Source organism: Dipodomys merriami, unplaced genomic scaffold (assembly GCF_024711535.1).
Source record: "Dipodomys merriami isolate MVZ:Mamm:240054 unplaced genomic scaffold, mDipMer1.0.p SCAF_1, whole genome shotgun sequence".
Taxonomy (NCBI): Eukaryota; Metazoa; Chordata; class Mammalia; order Rodentia; family Heteromyidae; genus Dipodomys; species Dipodomys merriami.
The window spans coordinates 38129054-38155976 of NW_027202270.1; the positions used below are offsets into that span (position 1 = coordinate 38129054).

General features: G+C 35.2%; 1 protein-coding gene across 4 annotated transcripts in view; it reads left to right on the plus strand.

Annotated features, from left to right (window-relative positions):
• Positions 1–19118, plus strand: part of Sestd1 (SEC14 and spectrin domain containing 1) — a 101400-nt gene extending 82282 nt beyond the window's left edge. For all 4 annotated transcript variants that reach the window (XM_070019949.1, XM_070019967.1, XM_070019959.1 and 1 more), the window contains 8 exons: positions 5772–5966; positions 6469–6583; positions 7982–8141; positions 9214–9295; positions 10610–10732; positions 11477–11668; positions 15218–15339; positions 18423–19118. In XM_070019949.1, coding sequence (XP_069876050.1) covers positions 5772–5966; positions 6469–6583; positions 7982–8141; positions 9214–9295; positions 10610–10732; positions 11477–11668; positions 15218–15339; positions 18423–18552 — 1119 coding nt within the window. In that variant the 3' untranslated portion in view covers positions 18553–19118. The remainder of the gene's footprint in view (positions 1–5771; positions 5967–6468; positions 6584–7981; positions 8142–9213; positions 9296–10609; positions 10733–11476; positions 11669–15217; positions 15340–18422) is intronic.
• The last annotated feature ends 7805 nt before the right edge of the window (positions 19119–26923 follow it).

Below are 26923 nucleotides of genomic sequence, written 5' to 3' on the forward strand. Positions count from 1 at the left end.
GTGCAGAGTGTTTTCTGTTCTCTGTTCATTTAGGGATGCACATATGTACTTGTGAAGGAGCCCATCAGACAAGTCTCTGATAAAAACTGGGAAATAAATTGATCCTGCAATAACTTGCAGAGAATTTAAAATGGAGCGCCTTGCTCTGGGAAGGAGACTGAGGTCTGTTAAGCTGCTGCTGTGTCACAGCAATCCTTGCATTGCTGAGAATTCTTCCAGTAGGTGGATAAGGTCTCTATCCCAAGCCATATTGCTTCTTATGGTGACTATAAATAGACTGAATGCAAACTTGTGAAAATAAAACTAGAATTCATTCATTTCTCTTCTATCTGAAAATACTGGTCAATAGAAATGCTACACTCTGGACCCACATAAGAATTGAGAATCATCTATCTGCATATCCTTTGTCCACAATGTCCCTCAACTTCCACAGTTGAAGTGGTAATGAAATGTTGAATATCGTTAGAAAATGTATATTTTAACTAAAGAAGATTAAAAAGTAACTAACATATTTTCCTTAGAATACACGTGAATGAGTAAACCTCACCTATTGTAAGATATAGGTTAATGATACCTGACAATTTTCTTTTCAAGAGATACTATATTGTTTAATTTCCACAAAGTGTTACCTATGTTCTTATCTATCTGTTTTATCTATTTTTTTTTTTTGAGTCCGGTCGTGGGGCCTGAACTCTGGGCCTGGGTGCTGTCCCTCAGCTCTTCAGCTCAAGGCTAGCACTCTACCACTTGAGCCACAGCGCCACTTCCAGCTTTTTTTTCTGCTTATGTGGTGCTGAGGAATTGAACCCAGGGCCTCAAGCATTCAAGGCAAGCGCTCTACCACTGAGCCACCTTCCTACCCCTGTCTTACCGATTTATTTATTCTGAAGTTTGTACTGGGACGTATTCTAGCTAGATAGGTACATTACTATTTTAGCTATACCCTCAGCCCTATTGTGCTTTAAGTGATTTTTTTCAGATAGGGTCTCTCATTTATTTCCCAAAGCTGATATCACACCAGGATCCTCATACCTATACCCAGGAACATACTATCCTGCCTGGCTTATTTATTGAGATAAAAGTCTTTCAAATAGCTAATTTTGTCTTGGCCAGCCTCCCACTGTTCTCCTGATCTGTCTCTTGACTAGCTAAGATTCTAGATATGAAATACCATGTCCGCTACCTCTTTATATATTCATCCAATCAGGTTTAATAATTAGTTGTATTAGTAGGTGACCTATGTAGTGTACCTTAAAGAATTTTTAATCTGTCTGAAGGTTAATGTTTTAAAAAAGAGGTATTACAAGTTTTAACATTAAACAAGATAGATGTGTAGTCTTCACTGATTTTGTAATTAGCACTTATACAAGATTTAAAAATGAAAAAAAATTAAAAATGAAATGTATAATAGAAATGTTATTTTATGTACTTTATGGGTTCCAGTATGGTTCAGTCCAATATATATGGTTCCACTATGGTCCAGTTATTGTAAAAAAAATAGTTATACTGAATAATACAAATCTTTAACTTATATACTGTTCCTGGAGTTAAAATCTCTTAATTTTGTTGCTTTTTTTTTTTTTTTCCCAGTCCTGGCACTTGAACTCTGGGCCTGCAGTTGACCCTGAGCTGCTTTTGTTCATGGAAAGCTCTATAACACTCGAGTCACAGCACCACTTTTGGCTTCTTTTTAATTGTTTATTGGAGATAAAAGTCTCACAGAGGAGTTTCCTGCCCTTGCTGGCTTCAAACCACAATCCTCAGATCTCAGCCTCCTGACTGTGATCTCAGCCTCCTGGTGTGAGCCACCCATGCCTGGCTGGTTGTAACTTTTAAAATAAAATAATGCTGTTTTGTTTCTTTTTACATAGATTGTGGTTTATTTGAACTTTGTGGATTATTTTGGAGCATTTTACCACAGTGTAATTTAAGCGCATAATTTGCTCCTTTATTTGGTTTTTGAAAACAATATTTGCTGTAGAATATTCTTGACTTGATCAAAGAAATTAGGTATGCTAGTATTTCAAAAGTTGATTTAATGAGGGTACATGTTACATGAAAATGCTAAAGAAAATATTTATATGTATTTAATTTCTAAAAGAAACCAAGAGAAGCTGAGATCTCAAAACCAGCTCAAGCAGAAAAGTCTGGAAGACTCCAATTAGCCAGCAAAATGCTGGGCTGGAGGCATGGCTCCAGTGATTGGACCAGCCATGAACAAGAAATTTAAACAAGAGCACAAGACTCAGAATTTAAAACTTGGTATTGGCATTAAAAAAAAAAAAAAGAGCCAGGCATTAATGTCTCATGCCTGTAATCCTTGTAATTTGGAAGGCTGAGATCTGAGAATAGTGGTTCAAAGCCAGCCTGAGCAGGAAAATCCATGATTTACCACCAAAAACTCAGAAGTTGAGCTGTGACTGAAGTGGTGGAGTATTAACCTTTGAGCTTATGGACAGTTCTCAGGCCCTGAAATAAGGGAAACCCATAAAAAAAAGCTGTGTGAATATAAATTCATTGTATATTACATAAAGATAAAATAAAAAAATTATATTCTTTGTTGTACTTTAAATACTTGAGAACATCCATACATATACATAGTATATACATGCTGTATACATAGTATATCACCCCACCCCCAAAGAAAAGAAGCATTGTTAGCTTATTATGAATTTTATTTCTTTAATGCATGTATGGTATTTGGGATTTGTTGCAAAGTTAGGAGGTGGGGACCAGTTGAATGGGAAAATGAATAGAACAGGACTGGCAATGAGTTTACAGTTACTGAAGCTGCATAGGACATGGGGTGTGGTTCTTCCCACTGGTAGAGTTGACATTTTCCATTCTAGAGTAATGTTTAAAAAGAGAATTGTGCTGCTTTAACCAACAGGTGGCACTGCACTGTCACCTTGAGAATGGATTTGTACTAGATTAGTGTTTATGCCTGTGATGTTTAAGGTAGTCTACTATTTCACTTAAAACTTGTTTTTCTCTTTGCAGATAAAATTAAACAGTTTAAAACTTTCACTGGATTTTTTATATCATGTGAACTGATAATAAATTTCTAGTATTGTTTGCTGATTAAATAATGATAAAATTTGGAAAATTTTAGCATGCCATTTCACATCACTTTATAATGTCAAGTATTAAGTTTTAGATTCCACACAAAAGATTAATGCAGAAATAACACTAAAAATTCAGATTTGTTTAGTTATTTGGTACTAATATAGAAAAATGGAAATCCTACTAGGAGGTCATTCACAAGGATTATGAGTCATTTGGTTTGTAAATGCAACACAACAGAAAAATAGTAATGTATATGGAAGTGATTGGAGTATCTGATAATAAATTTAAAGTATTTTAGTTCACACTGAGCATAGTGTGCATGCCTAGAATCTCAGCACTCAAAAGGTTGAAGCAGGAGATTGTGAGTTCAAGGCAAACATAAGCTATGTAGTGAAAAATACCTGTATCAAATCATATGTCCTCAAAACAAAAAGTTATAAGGATAATTAAGTCTAAGTCCAGTAACAAATCTAACTTTACATCCAGTAACAAATCTAATTTTGTTTTATGGGTGAGGTAAGTGTGGGGGGGGGAAAGCATGTAATAGTGATGGACAGCAGCATAATGAAGTCACTTCAGCATTCATCAGCATCCTGTCATCCCACATTGCTGACTTCCTCCAAAGAGGAAATACCTCATGTAAAGCAACAGAGGCACATTTCATACTGATTCCTTTGTTTACCCGTCAGTAATGCTTCTTTCCTCCTAGATCAAAATTCTTGTCTCATGGCATAAAGTGTGAACACTCAGCATTTCAACAGTTGTGTGTTGCTGCTACAATTGCAGTGTCAGTCATTCAGGCTTGTCAACACTGAATGTCATCTTTCAAGCTCATTTCCTGCTTAACCATCTTAACCCAAACCTCCAATCTTAATGCTTACTTCTATTTTGCTCTCAATTAATTCTTTTACATACAGAAAATGTACATAAAAGGCACACCAGTGAATGGCTAGAGTTAATTTGGAATTCAGCCTGTTCATTAAAGTCTTGTACCTTTATTTTCTAGGAAGAAACATTTTGGTTAAATCTACGTGAATCTGGTCCTTTCCAACCCCATCCCTGGGAGCTATTTATTTCTTTATGACAACCTTTAGCATTAATATCAGAGTGCAGATATTCATTTCTTTGAGACAAACTCATGCTTACATTATGTTTACATTCCTAGTCAGGTTGCAAGAGACTATGCATATTTGAATATCTTTAAACCAGGAAAAAAGTATCATCCACAGTGGTGGTTCTTAAACTTTAGTGAATGTAATGAGAAGACAAGCGAATGAAGAAATAATTCTGATGCAGTCAAAGCAGGATATATGTGTGGATGTGTAGAACTACCACAGTGAAATCCATTAATATGTATAATCACTATTCACTAATAATTATTATTTCAAGTGAAAAATAATAAGATTTTTGACTGCAAGTGAGGAGATAAAAAGAGTTGGAAGTTTAAAGAGTGAAAGATCAAAACTAAGCAGACAAATAGGAAAGTGTCTGGACTAGGGGAACTTAAAAGAATTCCCAAAGGATTGACATTCTTTCATTACAAGTTAAAAAAGAGAGTTATGTGCATACAGGGACATGTTACTTAACAATGATAAAATACTTGCAGAAATACATTTTCAGGCAAATTTGCTGACGTATAATCATCACAGAGTGCAGAGTGCATTTAGCATGCATGATGTTCATGCTGCCATGTCACTAGAATGTACAATCTGTGTATGTGGTCTTTCATTGACCATTGCTATGCAGCATGTTACTATACTATGCACATTCAGCTACTCTGGTACAATCACAAGGTAAGCAGAGAAACCAGTTTTCAAGTTTTGACCAGCAGACCAAATAGAAGAAAGGAAGGAGGGCAGGGCATGGCATAAGTTATATGCTAGGAGGTGAATATAACCTTTGACCAAAGATGGAAGTGAGAACAGAGACTTCCAGGTGCTGGACAGTAGAACATAATGAGGTCAGCAGATGGGTGGGACCTGTGGGACTATAGGTATGTGCTTGTTTAGAAGAGGGGAATTAGAGTCAATATCTAGAGGTCAGAGAATAGGACTTGTGAAATTAAGGATTTTAGAAATTTATAGTGGTGTAAGATCAGTTTGATGGCCAGTGGAGTAGGTGGCTGAGATGGGCATAGAACAAGATAGTTGAATGGAGGGAGGGAGTCAAGGGAACTGAGTGTTGGTTGATATTAATGTGGTACAGACATCACTAAGAAAGCTAGCCTGGAAAGGAAGTCAGGGCCTTTGCCATACACCTTTGGATGAGGGGATACAACAGGGAAACTGGAGGGATAAAGTCTTCAGCATGCACTTCAAAAGTGATCTGGTCTCTTGAGAACAGAGAGAGAAGAAATGGTCTTTGAGGCAATAGTGAGGAACAAGTTGGCCTCTAGGCTTGTGGTATGGTCAGGGCCAAAAACAGTAGTTAGTTTAAGAGAGCTGCAGGATGGTGTTTTCTGTGAGGACAGGTTTCACTCAGATCAGAACCATTTCAAGGCCAGAATAACATATAGGAGATTGTGGTATTGGCAGTGAATTCCAGGGATCACAGTGGAAGGTCTTAGTTGTAGGAAACTTTTCATCATTAATTTCAATAATTTTGCTTTAGAAAAGCATTTGTGTAGATTCCTTGGCTTATCTGGCTTATCAACTACATCCTCCAGGAACCAATCTGATCTTTACTTTATAATATCTCTATTACAGGAATGGTTCGCAGTATATGTAGAGCTTAATCAGCAAATTGCAGCACTCTTGAATGCAGGAGATGAAGAAGATCTTGTGGAATTGAAGTCTTTGCAGCAACAACTTAGTGATGTTTGCTACCGGCAGGCTAGTCAGCTGGAATTTAGACAAAATCTCTTACAAGCAGCTCTTGAATTTCATGGTGTTGCCCAAGATGTAAGTGTTCTATGTGCTTTCTTTTTGTTCAGATGATCTGAGCAATCTACACATGGTTTTTGCAGAATTGCATGCCTCCTAATTATTTTTTCTCAAATAGTAATTTGCTGGTGAGTGTAATGAGAAAAAATTCTTTGATTTAAAACATTTAAGTCAGTCTGCATTCAGTTAAACCTTTCAATGTCTAACTAGAATATTTTAAGCTAATAGATACATTTCATTCTGTTTCTGAATGTATATGCTTTGTAATAGAGATGGAAATGGATGCATCAATAATTTTTTGCATTCTGTGACCTGGATCTACTTATTTGTCTTTGTAATGCATGCATCTCTGTGTTCCATCTTCAAGATAACATATATTCTGATTATTTGTTCTTGTCGTTTAATAACATAGTCCTTCTTGTGTAATTGTGATGATCTCATTAGATAAGCCTCATTAATCATTGAACACTTTAGATGCTGATTATATCAGGGTTATCTCTTTGGTGTCCCTCTGCTTTAGTTGTCTCAGCAGTTGGATGGCTTATTAGGGATGTTGTGCGTAGATGTAGCACCAGCTGATGGAGCATCGATTCAGCAAACTTTAAAACTACTTGAAGAGAAGCTGAAAAGTGTTGGTAAGCAGATTTTAAAAATGCTGAAGCATAAGAGTTCTTTTTAAAAATATCATTACCATGGTTAGACAATTAACTTATACTGAACTAATTATTTGCAAACAACACAGGAACAAATAGGATAAAAAGGTTTCCTTCCTTTGAGGGAGTATAATATATGCTAAAATTTTTATTTTGTATGGTGATTAGTCACTGCTCCCTTCATTGAGCCTTTGGCCTTTTTTGTTTACTCAGCCATGCCTGTAAGTGCTGTGTCTTGCATATACTAGGATACACAGTTATTTGTACTGCATGCATAAACTGTAATTAGTTGTGCAGTGTTCTGTGGTAAACCCTGTATGCCCCAAACTGTGTTTTATGCCATGGTTTTTTTTTTTCTGTTGCTATATGCTAACCTTGTGCTGGAAAAAGTAGTTGGTTTGATTCTGTGCATTTGTTTCTGGGAATGTTGCCAGAGTTACATAATCTCCAAGGGAAGTATATCCCAGTTCATTAAGTTAATTCTGTCAATTGGCCTCAATACTTTTTAGATGCTTCTACAATAGGAATTGTAGTGAACTTCCTTAGGTGGGAATGTGAAAATGGAAAGGAACTATCTGTTGATGCAGGACAGAAGGCACTGTAATTTAAGGCAGAGAATTTGGGGAAAGTTATGATATGTAATTGAACCAGATTATGGAAAACAACTCTAAGGAACTGATTTTAAAAAAACATTACAATGTTGGCATTTTACTCACTAATTAATCCTTTGTAAATCTAATATATGAAGAATACATAATTAGCATGTCAAATAAAACTTACTCTTAAATTTATTGTAGGATGTTCCAAGTTTCTTGAGCCACACTTTTCCTTAAAAAGATAATTTTTATATACTTACCTAATTTGGAATACTAAAAACATATTCAAATAGTGCTTTCTGTTATTATGGTGAGCTGGACTGACCTTTTTACAGTCTTTATACTTTGATAATAAATTGTGTGTTTTGTAACATTGTAAAGTTCTGTTCATTTTTTAAAATAATAGTTGCATCATTGTCCATAACGTTAAGAACATGTAAAAGCAGAAAAGGAAAACTAGAGAAGCATAAAAATTTTGTAGAACTAGAAATTCTTTTGTTTCCTTCTTTCAGTTTTTAAAAGTAGTTCTTTTCAATGGAGTTTATGTTTTGAAAAGTTCTCTTAAGAGAGAATTTGGGAAGAGAGAGACAGAGAGAGCTCCACTTAACGCTCATTTACTTAAAATATTCAGAGGATTCCAAACCAACATAGCTTATTATAAGACGCTATTAGACTTCATAGATTATTTAGAATCCAAATATACTGTCTGCTATGAGGACTTATTTGAGGAAGGGAAAGCATTTAATTGTTTAAAAGATTAACTCTACTTAAACTCTTCTTTTAGATGTGGGATTACAAGGTTTACGTGAAAAAGGTCAAGGTCTCCTGGACCAGATCTCCAACCAGGCATCCTGGGCCTATGGAAAGGATGTAACTATTGAAAATAAAGAAAATGTGGACCACATACAAGGAGTGATGGAAGATATGCAGCTTAGGAAACAAAGGCAAAGTTTGTCTATTAAACTTACCAAGATAACAGGATATTAAAATGAAAGATAAATTATCACATACAAAATAAAAGTTCTTACTTGTTATAGGCATATAGTAGGTTTAATGATAAATGTAATTATATGCAATTATAATACCTTATTCGACAATTTGTTCAGCTAACAAGTGCCTTTTCCCCCTTTTCTTGATAATAATATACTCAAGTATTTCCAATTTATAAATCTGACTCCGCTTTGTTTAAGAAAACTTTTTTTGGAGAAATGTGCTTTTCTATTTTCATTTCGTTTGGTATTTCTGCTGAGTTTCATCTATATTGATATATTTTTCATCTTGTGTCTTGTAAAATGTCATATATCCATAGTTCTCATGTTTGCTATAGAAGGAGTAGCCATTGAGCTAATGAGCTATCATTTCATTTCATACAGAACTAGGAATTTAAGGATTTCTTTAGTAACTCAATTTGCCAATTGCAACTTGTAAAGTATTACAAAGTCAAAGATTAAAATTACATAAGAAAAAATTATATAAACCAGCAGAACCTGCCATTACCTAAAAGATCAGTGGAATTTGTTTTTTGTCCTTAACCTTGTAGGTAGGGGCATTTATTTTAATTCAAAAAGTAAATATTGTGCCAGATAATACAATTTGATGAAAATTGTTCATTTAAACATTTCCTTAGGACCTTATCATCTAAACTAGTATTTGGGAAACTTTATATTTTTCTGTTTGAAGCTTATTTAATGCAGATTGGCAGTGGAGATTTCTTGGGGAGGGGTTAGTGTACTGTTACGTTTATGCTTTGCTTCAATATTTTGCAGAGTCCATGCTATCCTCAGGAGGTTTTTCATTCAGTAACCATCAGGTATTTTGAGGTTTTAATGTAACATAGATATAGTTTAAATGTCCTTTAAATTTTTACAAGTCAATACAAAATAGTTGCAGACTCCATAGTGTAGGACTAAGTACTTAGTATATTATAAAACATGTGTGTCAGATGATGATAAGTAAAGCATCATCAAAACCCAGATGATCAACTAAATTTATGAAATTTATGTTTGGGTCTGTTAGATGTGAAGACATGGTAGATGTGCGAAGGTTAAAGATGCTTCAAATGGTGCAGTTGTTTAAATGTGAAGAAGACGCTGCCCAGGTAACTTCTTCATATGATTACATTTCCATAGGTGGCTATAAAGTGTACTCCTCACAATTCTAAGAAAGTTTATTATATCAGATTTTAGTTTATGCTGTGAAAAATAAAGTTGAGAATTTCTAGTTAGTTTACTCATCTCATTTGACCTATTCTCTCAATGAAATCTATTGGATAGATTAGGAATGTTTATTGCTTTTGTTTTTGTTTTTGTTTTTGTTGACTAGGAAGTTAGTAACATTCCAGAATAAAGGCTGGTAAAGTACATTGCTTTCTACTCACAAGAGAATTTTGAGTGCCATATAGACTATTTGCTGTATTGTGTATTTAATATCAAAACTTGATGTAGAGGGAATTTTTGCTTTCAAGAGTAACACAAACCAAAGCTAGGCACTGAGAGCTCATGACTGTAACCCTAGCTATTCAAAAGGCTGAGGTCTGAAGATTGTGGGTCTAAGCATCCTGGACAGAAAAAGTCCATGAGACTCCTATCTCTAGTTAACCACCAAAAAGCTGGAATTGGAGGTCTGACATAAGGTAAAGGGCCAATCTTGCTCAAGAAAAACAAACAAGAGCATGAAGCCCTGAGTTCAAGCCCTGCTACCAGTATAAAAATAGAGTAATATAAATCAGTAATGATATCCCAATACATCTGTATTACAGAAATGCATGTGATTTTAATTAATATGTGATATTAATTTTAAAAGAACATGGGTCTTGACTTTAGATCATAAAAAAATTAAGTAGGGGAGAATTCACATAAGTACCACGATGATTGAAATAACTACTAAGAACCTGACTGGGTATGGTGGCATGCACCTGTAATCCCAGCTACTCAGGAGGTTGAGACAAGAGGATTGAGGTTTAAGGGCAAAAGTAGGAGATGCTATCTGAAATACAAAAGCAAAAGGAACTGGGATGTGGTTTAACTGGTAGAATCCCTGTCCAGCAAAGGTAAAGCTCTAAGTTCAATCTCCAGTACTACCCACCAGTCCCTAAAAAGAACTTAGGTTATATTTGATGGATTAATTAATCACATGACAGTAATCTTTCTATAACTATTTTACTATAGGGCTGGGAAGGTGGCTCAGTGGTAGAGTGCTTGCTTTGCATGCATGAGGCCCTGGGTTCGATTCTTCAGCACCACATAAGCAGAAAAAGCTGGAAATGGCGCTATGGCTCAAGTGGTAGAGCACTAGCCTTGAGCTGAAGAGCTGAGGGACAGTGCCCAGGTCCAGAGTTCAGGCCCCACAACTAAAAAAACAAAAAACTATAATAGGAGTTATAATTTCTGCTCTCTGTGTGTATTTCATTCAGGCAGTAGAATGGCTAAGTGAACTTCTGGATGCTCTGCTTAAGACCCACATCAGATTGGGAGATGATGCTCAAGAAACAAAAGTTTTACTGGAAAAGCATAGAAAATTTGTTGATGTTGCACAGGTACAGAACTGGTTATCTTCCTTCTCTACAAGCTCAGTGCTTAAATAACTTTCTGCATGATTATAATGTGCCTTAACCCATGACCCAGAGAAGGTTATATTTTATATTCCTAAAATATCAGAGAAATAAGAAAATGTCAGCTGGCACATCAAAACTAGCCTCCATAAACTTGAGAAGGTTGGCTCTCTCAAATACGGGTTTGCTCTCTCTGATACACATTACATTGTTTGGGCAGTTCAACTGTTCATTCACAGAAGTTCATATGAAAAATGTGTTCATGTCATAAATTAGAAGCCCACTTAGTGCATCTTTCTACTGTTAGCATTGTAGTTAAAGAATTGTTTTGTGGCCAACCATAGCTTAAAGTATTTTTCCAAAAATTGTATTTACATTATAACAGTTATACTTTCCTGTATGGAATATACAGTGCCTAATTTCACTTACTTGGTTTGGTAATAAAGTGAGCTCACATGCTTTTTGACTAGTGGAATTTGACAGAGTCTTATAGGGAGAACAGAAGGAGAGGGAGATACTGGAAAAGATAGATATTTATGAACAAGCCTGAACATATATCTTCCACTTCATTATTTATGCATGCAGATCATTTATAGTAATAAGTGTCACTGGATTCATTCAGCACTGATTTCTGTATTGCCATGCAATTACAACCACAGTCCTCTCACAATTTTCCTCTACTCTAAAGAATTCTGTTGCTATAATTCCTGTTTACCTTTTATTTTTTAGAGTACTTACGACTATGGTAGACAGTTGCTACAGGCCACAGTTGTGTTGTGCCAGTCATTGCGCTGCACTTCCCGATCCTCTGGGGATACACTTCCTCGTCTGAACAGAGTATGGAAACAGTTTACAATAGCATCTGAAGAGAGAGTGCATAGGTTGGAAATGGCTATAGCTTTTCACTCAAATGCTGAAAAGGTTTGCTTTTTTTTATTATAGTTTTAATGATTACTTATTGCAAATTTTTAAAATGTGCTAATGTAGGAATGTAATTATATGGTTAATTTATTTGTTAGAAGTTTACATTAGTTCTGTTAAGTGTGGTTTAGACATATGTATTGTCAAAGTGTGAAATTAAAATTTCCACTCCTCACTGCTGGATTACTATGGTTAGGTCCCACAGTACTCCATCTGATGCTTTTTACTTCTTCTTCATCTTCCCTATGTCCTGGGTCTCTGTGAGTGTTGCCATATCAGTCTGTTTCATTATGCTAGGAAGCTTTATTTTTCAATGAATTCAAGTCACTAGTCTTAACAACAATAAAAATACATAGTATTATTTAGGCAAATTTTTTTTAAAATTTTATTTTATTTTATTTGAGAACATACTGTACAGAGGGGTTACAATTACATGGGCAGGATAATGCATACATTTCTTACCAAGCATTGCAGCCTCCTCCTTTGTTTACCCTTCACCTCCCTTCCCAGCCTCCCCCCTCCCCCCCACCCAATCATACCCCCCTCCCCCTCCCCACACCGACATTGTAAAGCTGGTTTTGACATGACATTTTGTACTTCTCATTGTTGCAACAGGTCCACCTGAATCCTTAAACGACTTGTTTGTCCCCATCTCCTCCACATGTTATACTGACATCAAATATAGTGAAAGCGGGTGTTATACTGTGGGGGAGGGACATACAAAGCAACAAAGAAATAATCTTATAAATGCGTTAGAAACACATGCATGAAAGAAACGAAACATTAAAATACATATTTAAGGGTTCATTTTCCTAACATCACATTATCTGACCTTTTCCACTTGACTCATACCTATACTAGATATTGCAAATAAGGGAAACCATGGGACCTATGTTTCTTTGGGCCTGGCTTACTTCACTTAATATAATTTTTTCCAAACCTTTCCATTTCCTAACAAATGGGGAAATGTCATTCTTTCTGATGGAGGCATAGAATTCCATTGTGTATATATACCACATTTTCTTGATCCATTCATCTACTGCGGGGCATCTGGGTTGGTTCCATATGTTAGCTATGGTAAATAATGCTGCAATAAACATAGTTGTGTTGGTAGCTTTAGTGTGGTCTTGTTTGTAAACATTTGGGTAAATGCCCAAAAGTGGGATTGCTGGATCATAGGCGAGATCTATGTGAAGTCTTTTGAGGAACCTCCATACTGCTTTCCAAAGTGGTTGAACAAGTTTACATTCCCACCAACAATGAAGTAAGGTTCCTTTCTGTCCACATCCCCTCCAGCATCTGTTGTTGTTAGAGTTCTTGATTTTTGCTGTTCTAACTGGAGTGAGGTGATATCTCAATGTTGTTTTGATTTGCATTTCTTTTATGGCTAGGGATGTTGAACATTTCTTCATGTGTCTATTGGCCATCCTTCTTTCTTCTTCAGAGAAGCTTCTCTTTAAGTCTTTCGCCCACTTATTTATTGGGCAGTTGTTTCTTTGAGGATTTGTTGTTGGGTGGTTTAATTTTTTGAGTTCCAAGTATATTTTAGATATGAGACCCTTGTCTGTTGTATGGCTAGTAAAGATCTTCTCCCAATCCGTGGGTTTTCTATTGATCTTGCTAGCTATGTCATTTGCCCTGCAGAAGCTCTGCAACCTTATGCAATCCCATTTGTCCAACCTTTCTTTGATTTGTTGTGCTTCCGGGTCTCTATTCAGAAAATTTCGGCCTGAGCCAAGGAGACCTAGGGTTTCTCCTATTCCATCCTGTAATGTTTTCAGAGTGTCTGCTTTGAGTTCAAGGTCTTTGATTCATTTGGAGTTGATTCTGGTGCAGGGTGATATATAAGGATCTAGCTTAAGTTTTCTACATGTAGTTAACCAATTTTGCCAGCACCATTTACTGAAGAGGCTGTCTTTCTTCCATTCTATTGTTTTAGCTTCCTTATCGAAGATTAGATGGCTATAGGTCTGTAGGTTCATTTCTGGGTTTTCAATTCTATTCCATTTATTTAGGCAAATTTTTTAATACAACGTTTTCTTTCTCCTCAAAATAAAAACTTCTAGCACCCAAGCCTTTTACAAATATTCTGAAAGGATGCTTTTTAATATAGATAATTTTGTGTTGTTCTCTTGTGGTGCTACAAGGGGTGCTAAATATGCTTTATGATACAGAAACCCAAGTGACAGACTTGTCTGTCAACTAGAACAGCTGTTACAAAGAACCTCAGCAATTAAGCAGATTTCTGTGTTATAAAGCTAGATACTTAGTTTCTCACCTGAGCATTCAACTTTATCACTCAGCATTTTAGCTTAAATGGGCCCAGTGAAGCAGGTGTGGTGGTGCACTGTAATTTCAGCAATGAGGTGGCTAAAGCAAGAGGATCTTTAGTTTGATACCAGCCTGGTATCAAATGTCTTAAAAAAAAAGTCTGGGGGAAAAGAAGAGAGGATGCTAATAATGAAATAACATACAATAGGACAAGATGTTTTGACTTGTTTAGTATTTCAGTGGAAAATTATGATTATTATGAAGTATACTATAAATAGAAAAGTGTACAGACCTGAAGGGTTCTGCTTGTTGAAAGCTTACAAAGTTTACCTGCCCTATAATCAGTACACTGTTAGGAAACATTACCATACTCCTAGAGGCTACCATACCTTTTTTGTTTACAATACATTTCTTCCACTATCAGAGGTGACCATTGGACTGATTTCTGATACCACAAATAACTTTTTAGGAGTCTACATTAAAATTCTATTTGCAGAACACATTTTAAAATCTTGAGCTTTTTAGGAGACCTGTCTAAGAATAAATATAATTAAGGACTTTTTAATAGAAATTCAAATTTTATTTTATCTTCTATCTGGCCTTTACATTGCTTATGATAAACTTGATTTATCATTATCTGCAAAACTATGTAAAGCACTTTGTTATCAGTATTCTTCTTTTGATCTTTCTATTTTATACAAGTAAACATAAATGTAACCATAGCTTTAAGCAAATTGTATAATCATTGAGAAATAACTAAATTGAAATGAATAGTTTTAAATAGAAAAGAATAGAGTGTCATCAGAGATAATAAATATTCCTGTACATTACATCCAGTTAAGTCAGCAGAGCAGGTACTAGAATATCTATCTAGATCACCTCAGCTTCAACTCTGTTCTATGTGCTGTTTTAAATTTATTTTCTTTTTAAGTCTCCATATTCCTTAAGAACAAAGTTTGTGTTTCATCCCAAGCTATTAAGGAACATACAATGCCTAATGAATTAGAGAATATTTCTTAAGTACAAGTTGAACTTATTTTCCAAATTGTACCCTATTAAATTATTTTTTGGAAATCATTTTAGACTTTTTGTTTTCTGATTTTTATCGTTAGTAGGATTTACTCCATTTTATTATTAGAATTTCTTAAGTCAACTTTATGAGTGTCTTGTACAGTGATAGATATGGAGATGCCAACAATATAGCAACTTATTAAATAAGTATGAGTGTGGTTCCCTTTCTCTATTTTTTGATTGATGTAGCCCTTTTATTTGTTGCAGATTTTGCAAGACTGTCCAGAAGAGCCTGAAGCTATTAATGATGAAGAGCAGTTTGATGAAATTGAGGCAGTTGGAAAATCACTTTTGGATAGATTGACTGTTCCTGTAGTTTATCCTGATGGGTACAGTGCATGTTCTTACAATTTTATCTTTTTGTCGTTGAGGTCATATACTGAAATTGTTAGGGAAAAGTCTATTATTATTATTTACTTAAAAATTTAATTTTTGGCAGTACTAGTGTTTGAATTGAGGGCTTCATGCTTGAGGCTCTGCTTTTCATTGGTTATTTTTTATGTCCAGGGGCAGTATGATCCATATATTTCAAGCTTCCTGTCATTGCTGGAATGACAAGTATGTGCCACAATGTCCAGCTTCCCTCTATGTTTGTAGACTTTTCTACTTGGGCCGGCCTAGAGCTTCAGTCCTCCTAATTTCAGCCTCACAAGTATCTTTTATTACATATATGAGCCCTCAGTGCCCAGCCTTGCAAATCTATTCTTTAAAAAGTCAAGTATATTAATTCCGGTCTACATCTATAATAGCTAAAATAGATTGGTTTAAATTGAAGAGAATCCAAACTCATTAGTAGCAAATAGTTCTTGATAACACAAAATTTGTTGCTTCTTGACAAAAGGATAGTCATTGATTAGATTGAAACACTATTTTTTTCTTGTCTGTGATGACAGGAAGAGTGTGACTTGAGGTTTCATTCAGGGATGCAAGAAAGGTTTACAATCAGACTCATGAGCTCATAATATATGCCAGTGCCAAGTGCCTTAACATTTCACCCTCATTACTTTGGACTAAGTAGTACCATGCCAGCATGATTATTTCTGGTTTAACATGCAACAGACTGAGGCTCAGAAAGATGAAGATGACCAAGTTATTACAGCCTGTAGGTATGGAAGTTAGAATCTCAGGCCTGTCTAATTGTCTCTTTCCTGTGTTATATGGCATTCTAACTTTTTCATGTGTAAAATGATGGCTCCTTAATTATTATATTCCCTTCCATTTCAAGTGATTAATATTAGATATTAAATAATTTGATGCAAAAATCAACAAGCCAGTAAAAGAACCAGAAGGAGTTTGATGCCTGGTGATCTAAACTTTCTCAATAGAAATAATTTTGAACTAAGCCAGAGAATATTTTACCTAAACAATAGAGAAGTCAAACCACTGACTGTAAAAGTGTGAGCATACTTGCCCTTTGGTGGAGTGTGGTAGAGGACAGCATGGACTCTGGAGTTAGATGGTTGGGCTTCCCGACTTACCAGCAGTTGACACTGTGGGAAAGCTCCACTCTCTGAACCTGTTTCCTCATCTGCAAACAACGTGGGATAGTGGCACTTTTTCAGGGCTAGGGTCTTCCCTCAGAAAATGTGAAGTACTTCAAACAGATATGTAACAGACTAAGCTGTCATTGTTGTGTCATGAACTTCTCACGATTATTTGGAATTGATATTGAAAAGATGCCATTTTATTCCATAAGAAAAACATTATTTAATACAGTCTATACTTGGAAAATTTCTAGTCAAGTCAAAGTTGAACTATCAAAAGTAGCCTGAGGTTATATATCTGCAATAAAAGAGAATTCAGCTGGTAACATAAAGAGGTGACTTTGGTTGGTCCATGTCAGTGAACCCCTACTTCAGTCCTGTGTTCCACAGTCCTTGTCAATCAATCTCTCTAACTCAGGTCATCCCAGGAGCATCTGTCTCTAGTGCTTGTGACTTATTTCTGAACCACTCAATGTTTGTAACAGTTACTTTACTTATTTCACATTCCTACTAAAATACATTATTAGCTATTTTGTTACATAATATTTATCAAATTATATCGACTGTTTTCCATAATATTAATAGGATAACCTACTAATTCTATTGAAAGTTTATATGACAAGTCATTCAGATTTATTTCTTTTAAGTCTTCCTACTAAAGTAAATAACAATCATGTCCTGAAAACACAGCTTCAAATTTTGATTTGGGAGGTTGAAGGCTTATCTCAGTAGTAGAACTCTTGCCTAGCATGCACAAAACAAACAAAGCAAAGCAAGAAAAGCCAATCTTGATGTTCTGTTGTCTGACCTTGGTTCAATCATTTAACTTCCAGGGCCCTCATTTCCTGATATACAAAATGAAGAAGTTAAGCAGATAACTTTCAAAACTGTCCCAGCTTAAAAGATTGTGTGATTCTGAATGCAGCTTCTTGCAAGCAGAATAAAATTTAATTACTTTTACCTGTTACTCTACCAAATAACATCTTAATATCAAGAAGGATAGTTTTTTTGCCAGCTACATTCAATAACTGGTGTACATAGACCACTGCACTCAAGTGCATGTACAGATCTTATGTTTATCCTTATTGTCCATGAAAGAACAAGTACAATATCCCAGTGTTAGGCTGTTTGGCTTATTGGGATTATCATAAGTACACATGGGATATTTGCATCACTAATATGTTTATGATATCTCAACATTGTATGCCATTTAAAAATATTTCTCTATTTAAGCAATTTATTTTTTCCCTTCCCTTCCCATATGGACCCATTGTAACAATGAGATGTACAAGACGTTATGTCAAAAAATGAACTTTACAACTTTGGCGTGGAGAGTAGGGTGGGGGCAGGGGGAGATGGGGAGGGTAGATGGGAAGAGATGAGAAGGGGAAACAAAGGAGGAGGCAACAATGCTTGATAAGAAATGTACTCATTACCTTGCTCATGTGATTGTAACTCCTCTGTACGGTATTTTCACAATTAAAAAAAATAAGTACAATAAAAATAAAAAATATGGGGCTGGGAAGTTGGCTCAGTGGTAGAGCGCTTGCCTTGCATGCCTGAGGCCCTGGGTTCGATTCCTCAGCACCACATAAGCAAAAAGAAAAAAGCCGGAAGTGGCACTGTGGCTCAAGTGGTAGAGCACTGGCCTTGAGCTGAAGAGCTGAGGGACAGTGCTCAGGCCCAGAGTTCAGGCCCCACAACCGGACCAAATAAATAAAATAAAAAATAAAAAAAATAAAAAATAATAATAATAAAAAATATTTCTCCTGCTGCATTTGGTCAAAGTAAACTAATCTGCAAATGAACTAATTTCTGCACATAATCTATATCACAGAGACACTTATTTAATAGTTTGCTTCTTTTTGTCTTCATGGTAACTAAATGAATTTGTTGTAATCTCATTTTTCTTCATGTTTTGATTTTAGAACTGAACAATATTTTGGGAGTCCAAGTGACATGGCTTCTACTGCAGAACACATCAGAGACAGAATGAAACTAGTTAGTCTCAAAAGGCAGCAACTGGGACATCCTGAAATGGTGACCACAGAGAGCTAATAGCTACAGCCTTCCTTGGATCTGCAGGGCACACTCCCGCATGTCGTCGGCCACAATACTTTAAGATGCATTTCACAGCTGGATAAGCCTCATTTCTTTCCCTGACACATTTCACTCTCCAGGCTAACACCTCCCAACTACCAAGGCATAATTATTTAACATGCTTTGAGACCATATACTCCAGGTATCTTAAAAGAAGGAATTTGTAAAAGTTGCACTGAAAATTTGCTTTCAAGCTTTACCTGATCAATCAGTTAGTAGATAAACAACTGATACTAAGCTTTGAATGGTGCTAATAAGAATTTAGGAATTCTCTCTAAAAAAAAACACAGTTGCCCTTCCTTCCCAGGCGATGTAGAAAATTTAGACTATAGTTGCACTGTTATAAGTAGTGACATCCTCAAAATTTTACTTTGTAATTCTTCAAAATTATTTTTATTGTGTCCATATGGAGAAATTTCTTCAGATCTTTGATATATCATACTCATTGAAAGACATTTTCCTATTTGTATTGATAATGTATTAAAAGTTGTTCGTGCTGAATAAAAAACTTCATTAAATGTCTTCATTTAATTTGGTAGTTATATCCTATTTCCAAACATGAGTGCCTTATTAAAAAGGGCATTCCTAGGATTGTGAGGATGGTTTAATAATTGTTTTATCATGGTGGTTGCATGTATTTTAGCCAGGAAATTCATATGTAAGCATGTGTATATAATAAATAAGCATGTTTTTATAATAAAAATAGTTGTGAAGAACAAATTAGATATTTAAGAACTTAATAATGTAACACTATTTTTAATTTTTCTCTTCTTCAACTTGAAAACTACTGTCCAAATTATTTGCTGCCCTAAAGATAGTTTGTGTTTGGGAGAGGAGAGCTGAGGAAGAAGGCATACATAATTACCGCAGTGTAATCCTGTATGTCTGGATAATATTGCTGGAACTAAAATAGGACTTGTTAGTAAAATTGAATTACTCATGAAAGACTAAAAACAAAATTCAATTCAGAAATTATCTAATCACAAGTATGAATCCTTTATAAAAAAACTTACTAAGAAATGGTAGTGGTTTTACATTTTAAGTTTAAATTATAAAATGCATATAATTTAATTCGTTACTTTTTAATTCAGAAGATTTTTTTAAGAGTAAAAATAATTTTTAGGCTTGTGATCAGTACTATATTATGCAAAGAATTATGCTGGTCTCTTTTTGAGGTCTACAAATGTGTTCAAGTATCCTCTGATGCAAAAACCTCTCTGAACCTACTGCTTTCCAGCCTTCTTCACTGCCAGAGTTGTTGGAGAAATCCCTTTCCATCCCTCTACATCATGTCATTCTCTGCATATACAAGCACCTTAGTCTGGTTTTGCACAGCTGTCAAATGGAACTGTTCTTCTCTCTTCCAATTACTGAACTGAATGTTTTTCTTCTCAATCTGTAGTCTGTGTACCCTCCCTTTCTTTCCTTATTGTTAATGTGTACTCTGCTGAGCACTCTTTCCCAATGTCTCCTTCCTCAAAGATGCCATTCTGTGCCATAACCGTGAGTACAGTTGTATAACTCATTTAGAATAGCTCTACTAAATACGTTCCTTCTCAGATGCTGTCCCCAGAATGCTTCTGGCTCTTCCTTAACTATCTCATCCTTAGAGTTTCTATTTTATACCCATGTCCTGCATCACATATCTGGTCCAAAGTGCTTGCTATACATACTTTCAGCTGCCTAGCTGACATTTCAACATAGATGAGAGATTTATCATAGTTCTCACCTTCTGGAGTAATCGTAGTTATGGTGAAGCCTTGTTTTCCCTAGTCAAACATGCCAGAATGGAGCACAATTCTGCTGCCTCTGCTTCTAAGAACATTCAGGTTGTTCTTTCTGAATTTAATAATCCTCCTTTTGGGAGGATTTACTCCTATGAGTAGGACTTTTGTGAATCTTCCTTTCAATCTTTATGATGGTGCTAACCATGTTCTACAGTTTTGACCCTTATATTTTGAGGTGTTTTTGAGGGAAGGATTCTTGTCCTACTTATTCTGAACTTAGGATTTTGATCATGTGTGATAGATTTTCTATTTCTTTGTAGATTCTATTATAACCATAAGTCATAATTCTTGTTATAATGCATTGAAATGTGTTTAAACACATTTATTTCCTCATTAGAAGTGACTTACGAGGAAGTCATTTGACATTTTACATGCTTCAGAAATGCGGTTAATTTAGATATCAGTGACTATATTCAATATCAGTGTCTTCTAAATTTCAGTCATTAGACTTTTTTATGACTTTGCTAAAAGAGGAACTGATTTATTAATAATTATACCATCAAGTCATAGATTTATAATTGTCCTGATTGTATGTATCTTCAGCTCTCTGGGGTTATTTAATGCAAAAATCTGGAAATGTTATTTATAATTTGTGTAGTTAATGTGTAGTTAGATATGTTGTTAGCAAAATGAATATTGTTCTTCATTTGTAAGGTTGCTGCTATTTTCTGTATGCATTTCTATTTATACTTGTACCCTTATGAATGAAGTCCAGCAATGCCCTAACATGACTCTTTCCTATAGGCCACAGTTCATTTAGTGGACCTCTGAAAGTAGTGACTAATTACAGTCTGTTTGAAATCAGATGCTTTTTTGCATCATAAAATAACATGGGCCTGCAAATATAACAGAAAACTGGTCTATCTCCACAACTTTTTACTTTAGCGATTCTTAGGGAATTACTAACCTGTTATGTTGTCGTGTTGTTTCTTATTTCTTTGTTTTGTTTTTTGATTTGAGACTTTTTTCTCTTTGGCCTTCTTATGTATTTTCTTCTGTATAAATCGATATAAAACTGCATCTATTGTTTATACACATCTAACCCAGCAGAGTTGATGACTTTATTCTAGAAGGGTGACTCCTGAGTGATAATGATGAAATTGTTCAGCCTGCCAATGTAAAACACATGCAGGCTTAACCCTCATTGCTAGATAGAGGAAGCAGATTCTTCACTCATTTGCTGATTTTAACTTATCAGTCAACAGAAGATGTGCTATTTTGTTTATTTGTGTTATTAATATTGTACTATTTAATAAGACCTTAACAATTAGATTACCTGCATGACAATTAAATTCCCTAATAGTGCTAATAGGCAAATTATATTCTCTGATTTCCATCCATTGTAACCAATGGTAATGGTGCATATAGCTCCTTGTGTAGTCTACATTTGAGAAGCAATACAGGGTTCTCTAGTACACTGAAAGTTACTTGCCAGTAGAGGCTGGTTGGTTGTTACTGTGTCCTTCCCTTGTCCTCACATCCTAACCAAAGTTAAAGCACTATTGCTATTAAAATACAAACATACATTGGCTTCTAAAGTTATCTACATTTGACCCTGTTGAGATTGGTACAGGCAAAAACAAATAAAACACAAACACTAATAAATACATCATCCATCATCTGTGACAAGGCATGAATGATTATGCTATCTCCACTTATGTCCTCAAATAAAATTCCTACAGGATGAAAATGTGGGCTGAACATAGCCAAATAGATGACCTAACTAGTGAATTTGTCAGTGTTAACATTCAGTTTTAGAAATAAAGTTTCAGTGAGAGTAGAAGGCAACCTGCTGGTATGTAGGCTGCCACATACCTTGATGTGGCAAAACAAAAGTTTTTTGCCTTGTTTGAGTTCAGTGGGTGCTCTAGAAAGGTTTAGACTTAACTGAGGCACAAATAATATCCCAAATTGAAGAGAAACAATCATAGAAGCCAAAACAAGAACTATTCTGAATAGAATGGAAAGAATTTGGACTTCAGAACTCTGGCTTTGGTACTTGCTGTGTTCTTGGTATTTAAAAAAGTCAGTGGAGGGGCTGGGAAGGTGGCTCAGTGGTAGAGTGCTTGCCTTGCATGCATGAGGCCCTGGGTTCGATTCCTCAGCACCACATAAGCAGAAAAAAGCTGGAAGTGGTGCTGACACTGAAGTAGTAGAGTGCTAGCTTTCAGCTGAAGAGCTGAGGGACATCGCCCAGGGCCAGAGTTCAGGCCCCATGACCAACCCCCCCAAAAAATGGGGACTAAAATCTAGGAAATAGTCATAACCAAGTAATTTCAATAATTATATATATATATATATATATATATATATATATATATATATATATATATAACTCATTGGGAAACAATGTCATATAACATGGAAGATGTCATTGTAATTATATTTCTAGAGTAGCAAGTATTTGTTTTATCTTTCTGCATCTCAGATGACAAGCATAGGATGACAGGCATTGTTTATGTTTGTCCCCATTTGTTTCATCTCCCCTCACTCTCATCCTCATTTTACTGGTGTCAAAGAGAAAGGTTCATTTAGAATAGCATATATTAAATAAAAAGCATAGGGTTGATGCCCTTATCCCTATCTAAAAAGGCATTGAAACTAACATTCTCTGATTTCATGGAAAGATGGTAGAACTGTAAGCTGGAAGACTAGTAATGGGAATAATCTATTTTGAGATCAACATGACACAATTCTGTTAGTAAGCACAAGTAAAAGAAAATCATACTTAGGGTATATATTAATAAATCAGTAGCAACCTATGGAAAAAACCAGAACATAAATCTGTGATATTTATAAAATGTTACAATATTTAAGTGAGGAAAAAAATGGCGAGGTCACCATAGTGCTACTTACATTTGGAGAAAAGCTATCTTGGCAAACTCAGGCAATGATTATAACAGGAAGACTAGTCCTGTAACAGACTTAGAACTGAGGGCAGTCTATTAGAGCTCATAAATACAAGGGATGGTTTAAGACTGAAAAAGCCCATGGATGTCAATGTTGCTCAATATTTATGGAGTTTAAACAAACTTGAAAGCTTGAGAATAAACACTAGTCCTTGTACGTCAAGAAAAAGCAGAACCAGTACTAGAACATGAAGAACTTTGACATCAGAAGGAAGTCAAAACTGTAACTAGATATTTTGAAAGTGAGTAAAGTTAAAGAATTAAGATTATTCTTGTGAGCTCTCATGAAGCAAGATTCAGCATACAATTCCTATATGTCACAGTATAGGAATCCTTAGCATATAGTGAAAAATACGCAAATATTGAGAGCAGAGCTATGAGAGGCTTTAAGTCAGATATGTATAAAACTTGCTGACAAGGGGGGTATTGAACTCTGAAGCTGATTCCTAGTGAATTTCAAGGAGGCATCTGAGAAGTATTGTCAAGGCCACACCCCAATCTTCAGAGTATTGGAAAGCAACTCTACTTAAGAAGATCAGATGCCCTCCACTGAGAACATTGTGGCTTGCTCACTATACATGATCAAGCATCACATCTTTTATGATTACCCTGATTCTTTTTTTAGTGTAGAAATTCAGGCAAAAGACAATTTTCTTGACTTTTCTCTAAAGGATGTTTTGTCATAGCCAACAAATTTGATGAGAATATATCATTAAATAAGTGTGTTCTTTCCAAAGATGTGAGAGGATCAAAACATCACTTTGGGAATCTTGAATCAGAAAATTGATTTCTTTCCTCACATTTTGGTATATCCTTTCACCACCAGAAACTTAAACTTCTAAATTGGCACTTAGAAGAATTTGATTTTCTACTCTTTGTCATGAATTCAACAACGAATTTCTCAGCAACATTTCTTGGTAAATGTTGTACCTTATATTTTCCAAATGTATTGCTAAAAATATTGTAGGCATATAAAAAACTTAAGATATGGTGTGCTTTTATTAAGTATGTTTGTTTCATCATGTATTATCATTCAGCCATCAGTTCATTTATTTTTTATTCATTTTATATTGTAGACTTCTGTATAATCCTACAGATACATTACCTTACATCGGGTAAGGTAGGGTTCAATGTTGCTATTTTCTTTTGATATAAAGCTTGCATACAATAAGTATTGACATTCACATTTTGTCTTGGTAAATGCATACAATGCTATCAAGATATAAAACTATTGGCACTCTGAAAAGTTCCCACATGGTCCTTTCCAGTCAATCTTATTTAGCCTCCAAAGGCAACCACTCCTTTTTTCTACTTCATATTAGCTTTTTCTGTTCTAGCACTTCATGTAAATAAAATCACAAATAATGTTCTTTCTTAAACAATACTTCACTATCATTATGTTTGAGATATTGATCCATGTAGCTGTGTGTGTTCCTGGTTTAATCCTTTTTATTACTGAGTAATGTTCTATTTATTGTGTATCACAGTTCTTTTTCTTTGAATCCAGTTTCCTGTTGGCCTCCTTAGTCGTTTTTAGGATTAGCAACTATAAGTATAGTTTCTATAATTATTCATATATATATTCATATATATATGTGAACATAGGTTTGGATTTCACTAGAGTTAGAATTGCTGGATCATAGGATAGTTTTAAAAGACACCGTTGTACCTTTTTCCAATGCTGTTATACTGTATCTTGAATTTTATATTTTTGATGTGTAGGAAGGTATTAACTCTTTTTGATTCCTCAAGTTGAAATATTAGAAGTATGTTTGGGATAGAAATGACACTGTTCATGGTTGAATAGGACAGTATTATTTGAGGAACACAAAAACTGTCTACCCAAAACACCTTATCAAGAGGTTCCTGCACCTGAGATGTTAGCATTAGTTTTACTAGTTGAAATGTTAAACTCGAAGCAGGGTGAATATTAGCTAGAAGAAACAACACTGACTTGTTTAGTTCCTAACTTTTGTCACTAGTTTTCAGTAAGTAAAAGATAACTCATCATAGAATAAAAACACTCTGATGACAGAGGTGGAAAGCATGGTATAAAAGCATATGCCACCAGTCAGTCCCAGGTATGTGATATGAGAGCTCCACCTGGACAGGGAAGTCCCCAGCAGTGGTCAGGAAGGCAGAAAATGGGGAGGGAAGAATTCTACCTCACAGTTTTGCATAGAGGATAGCTATGCTTTTGCTGGACATTTTAGCCTTTAAAAAAATCCTATTTTCAATGTTGTCCTTTTATTCAGTACTGCCCAGGTGTGGTTGGTTCACACTTTGATGACTTTCTTATGCACTGTGTTTTATCCTTCCCTCCTGTTCTATTACATAGAGCATTTACCTGTATTAGCCTATAAAACTCATATGTATGTTTCCAATGCCCATGTTCAAAGATATTGTGTATGGTTTATCTAACCTTTCCTATTAGATTTTTAAGGGCTGGGAATTTTGGCTTCTACTGTAAGTCCTTATGATTCACACATTGTAAATATGCAATAAAATGTTTTAAAACATTATAACAAGCAGATTTTTGACATTTTTTCTTGGTTATATTGTCACTTTGGACAATTTTTATTTCTGGCAATAAAGATTATTCATACAGTCTAGGGAGAATTAAGTCAAACTAGTCTCTGTAAATGGAATCTGCTTGAGCCACCTTTAAATCCATTCAAATCATTTTATTAAACAAATTTTTCTAACATTACTTTTTAAAATTTTTGACTAACATAAAAATGTAACTTGTTCATTCTGAAAAACTTGAAATCTTAGAAAGTAAAGTTCCCATTTTAATAGCTTTAAACACACTCTCCTCAGCATGGCACAGAAATTCAGTGCCTTTGTCTAGATATTTCATTGTTAAAAATGATTATGTTCTTTCATTCTCTTTTTCCTAGGAAGAGGCCATTTTCCTCATTTTGGGGACTGAACTCAAAACCTTGAATATACTGTCAATGAGCCATATCTCCAGCCTAAGAAGTCAATTTTTAAGACAAAAGATGAATATGTTTGAGGACAAAAGACGTATATTAAAACAAAATCAGCCATATTTAAGATATTGAAATCACATTTACACAGACAGTTGAATGTCTATCAGGAGCTTTGACTTACTGAATTTGGAAATTGGTAAATGAAGATGGTAACTACATATGTGTAGTTCAACATGTAAAAAATGTACAAAAGTGAGAATGCATTTAATATTTAGTAGCTATTTCCATTGAACAACTTCTTGTGAATGGAACATTCTTGGGGTAAGACTACTAGCACTAGTTATCTACACACAGTTATCTATGGGGAAAGTTGTGTATGTAAGACAGAACCAGACTGCCTTAGATTCCACTGCATTAGGGGTACACAATTTCCCATTAAAGTAAATGGAAGCTGGCTGCTAGTGGCTCACACTTGTAATCCTAGCTACTCAGGAGGCTGAGATGTGAGGATCGTGGTTCAAAGCCAGCCCAGGCAGAAAAGTCCCCATGAGACTCTTATCTCCCCAATAAACTACTCCAAAAAAATCTAGAAGTGGCACTGTGCCTCAAGTACAGTGCTAGCCTTGAGTGTTAACAGACTCAGGGACAGCACCCAAGCCCCTTAGTTCAAGCCACAAGACCAGCACACACATGCGTGCAC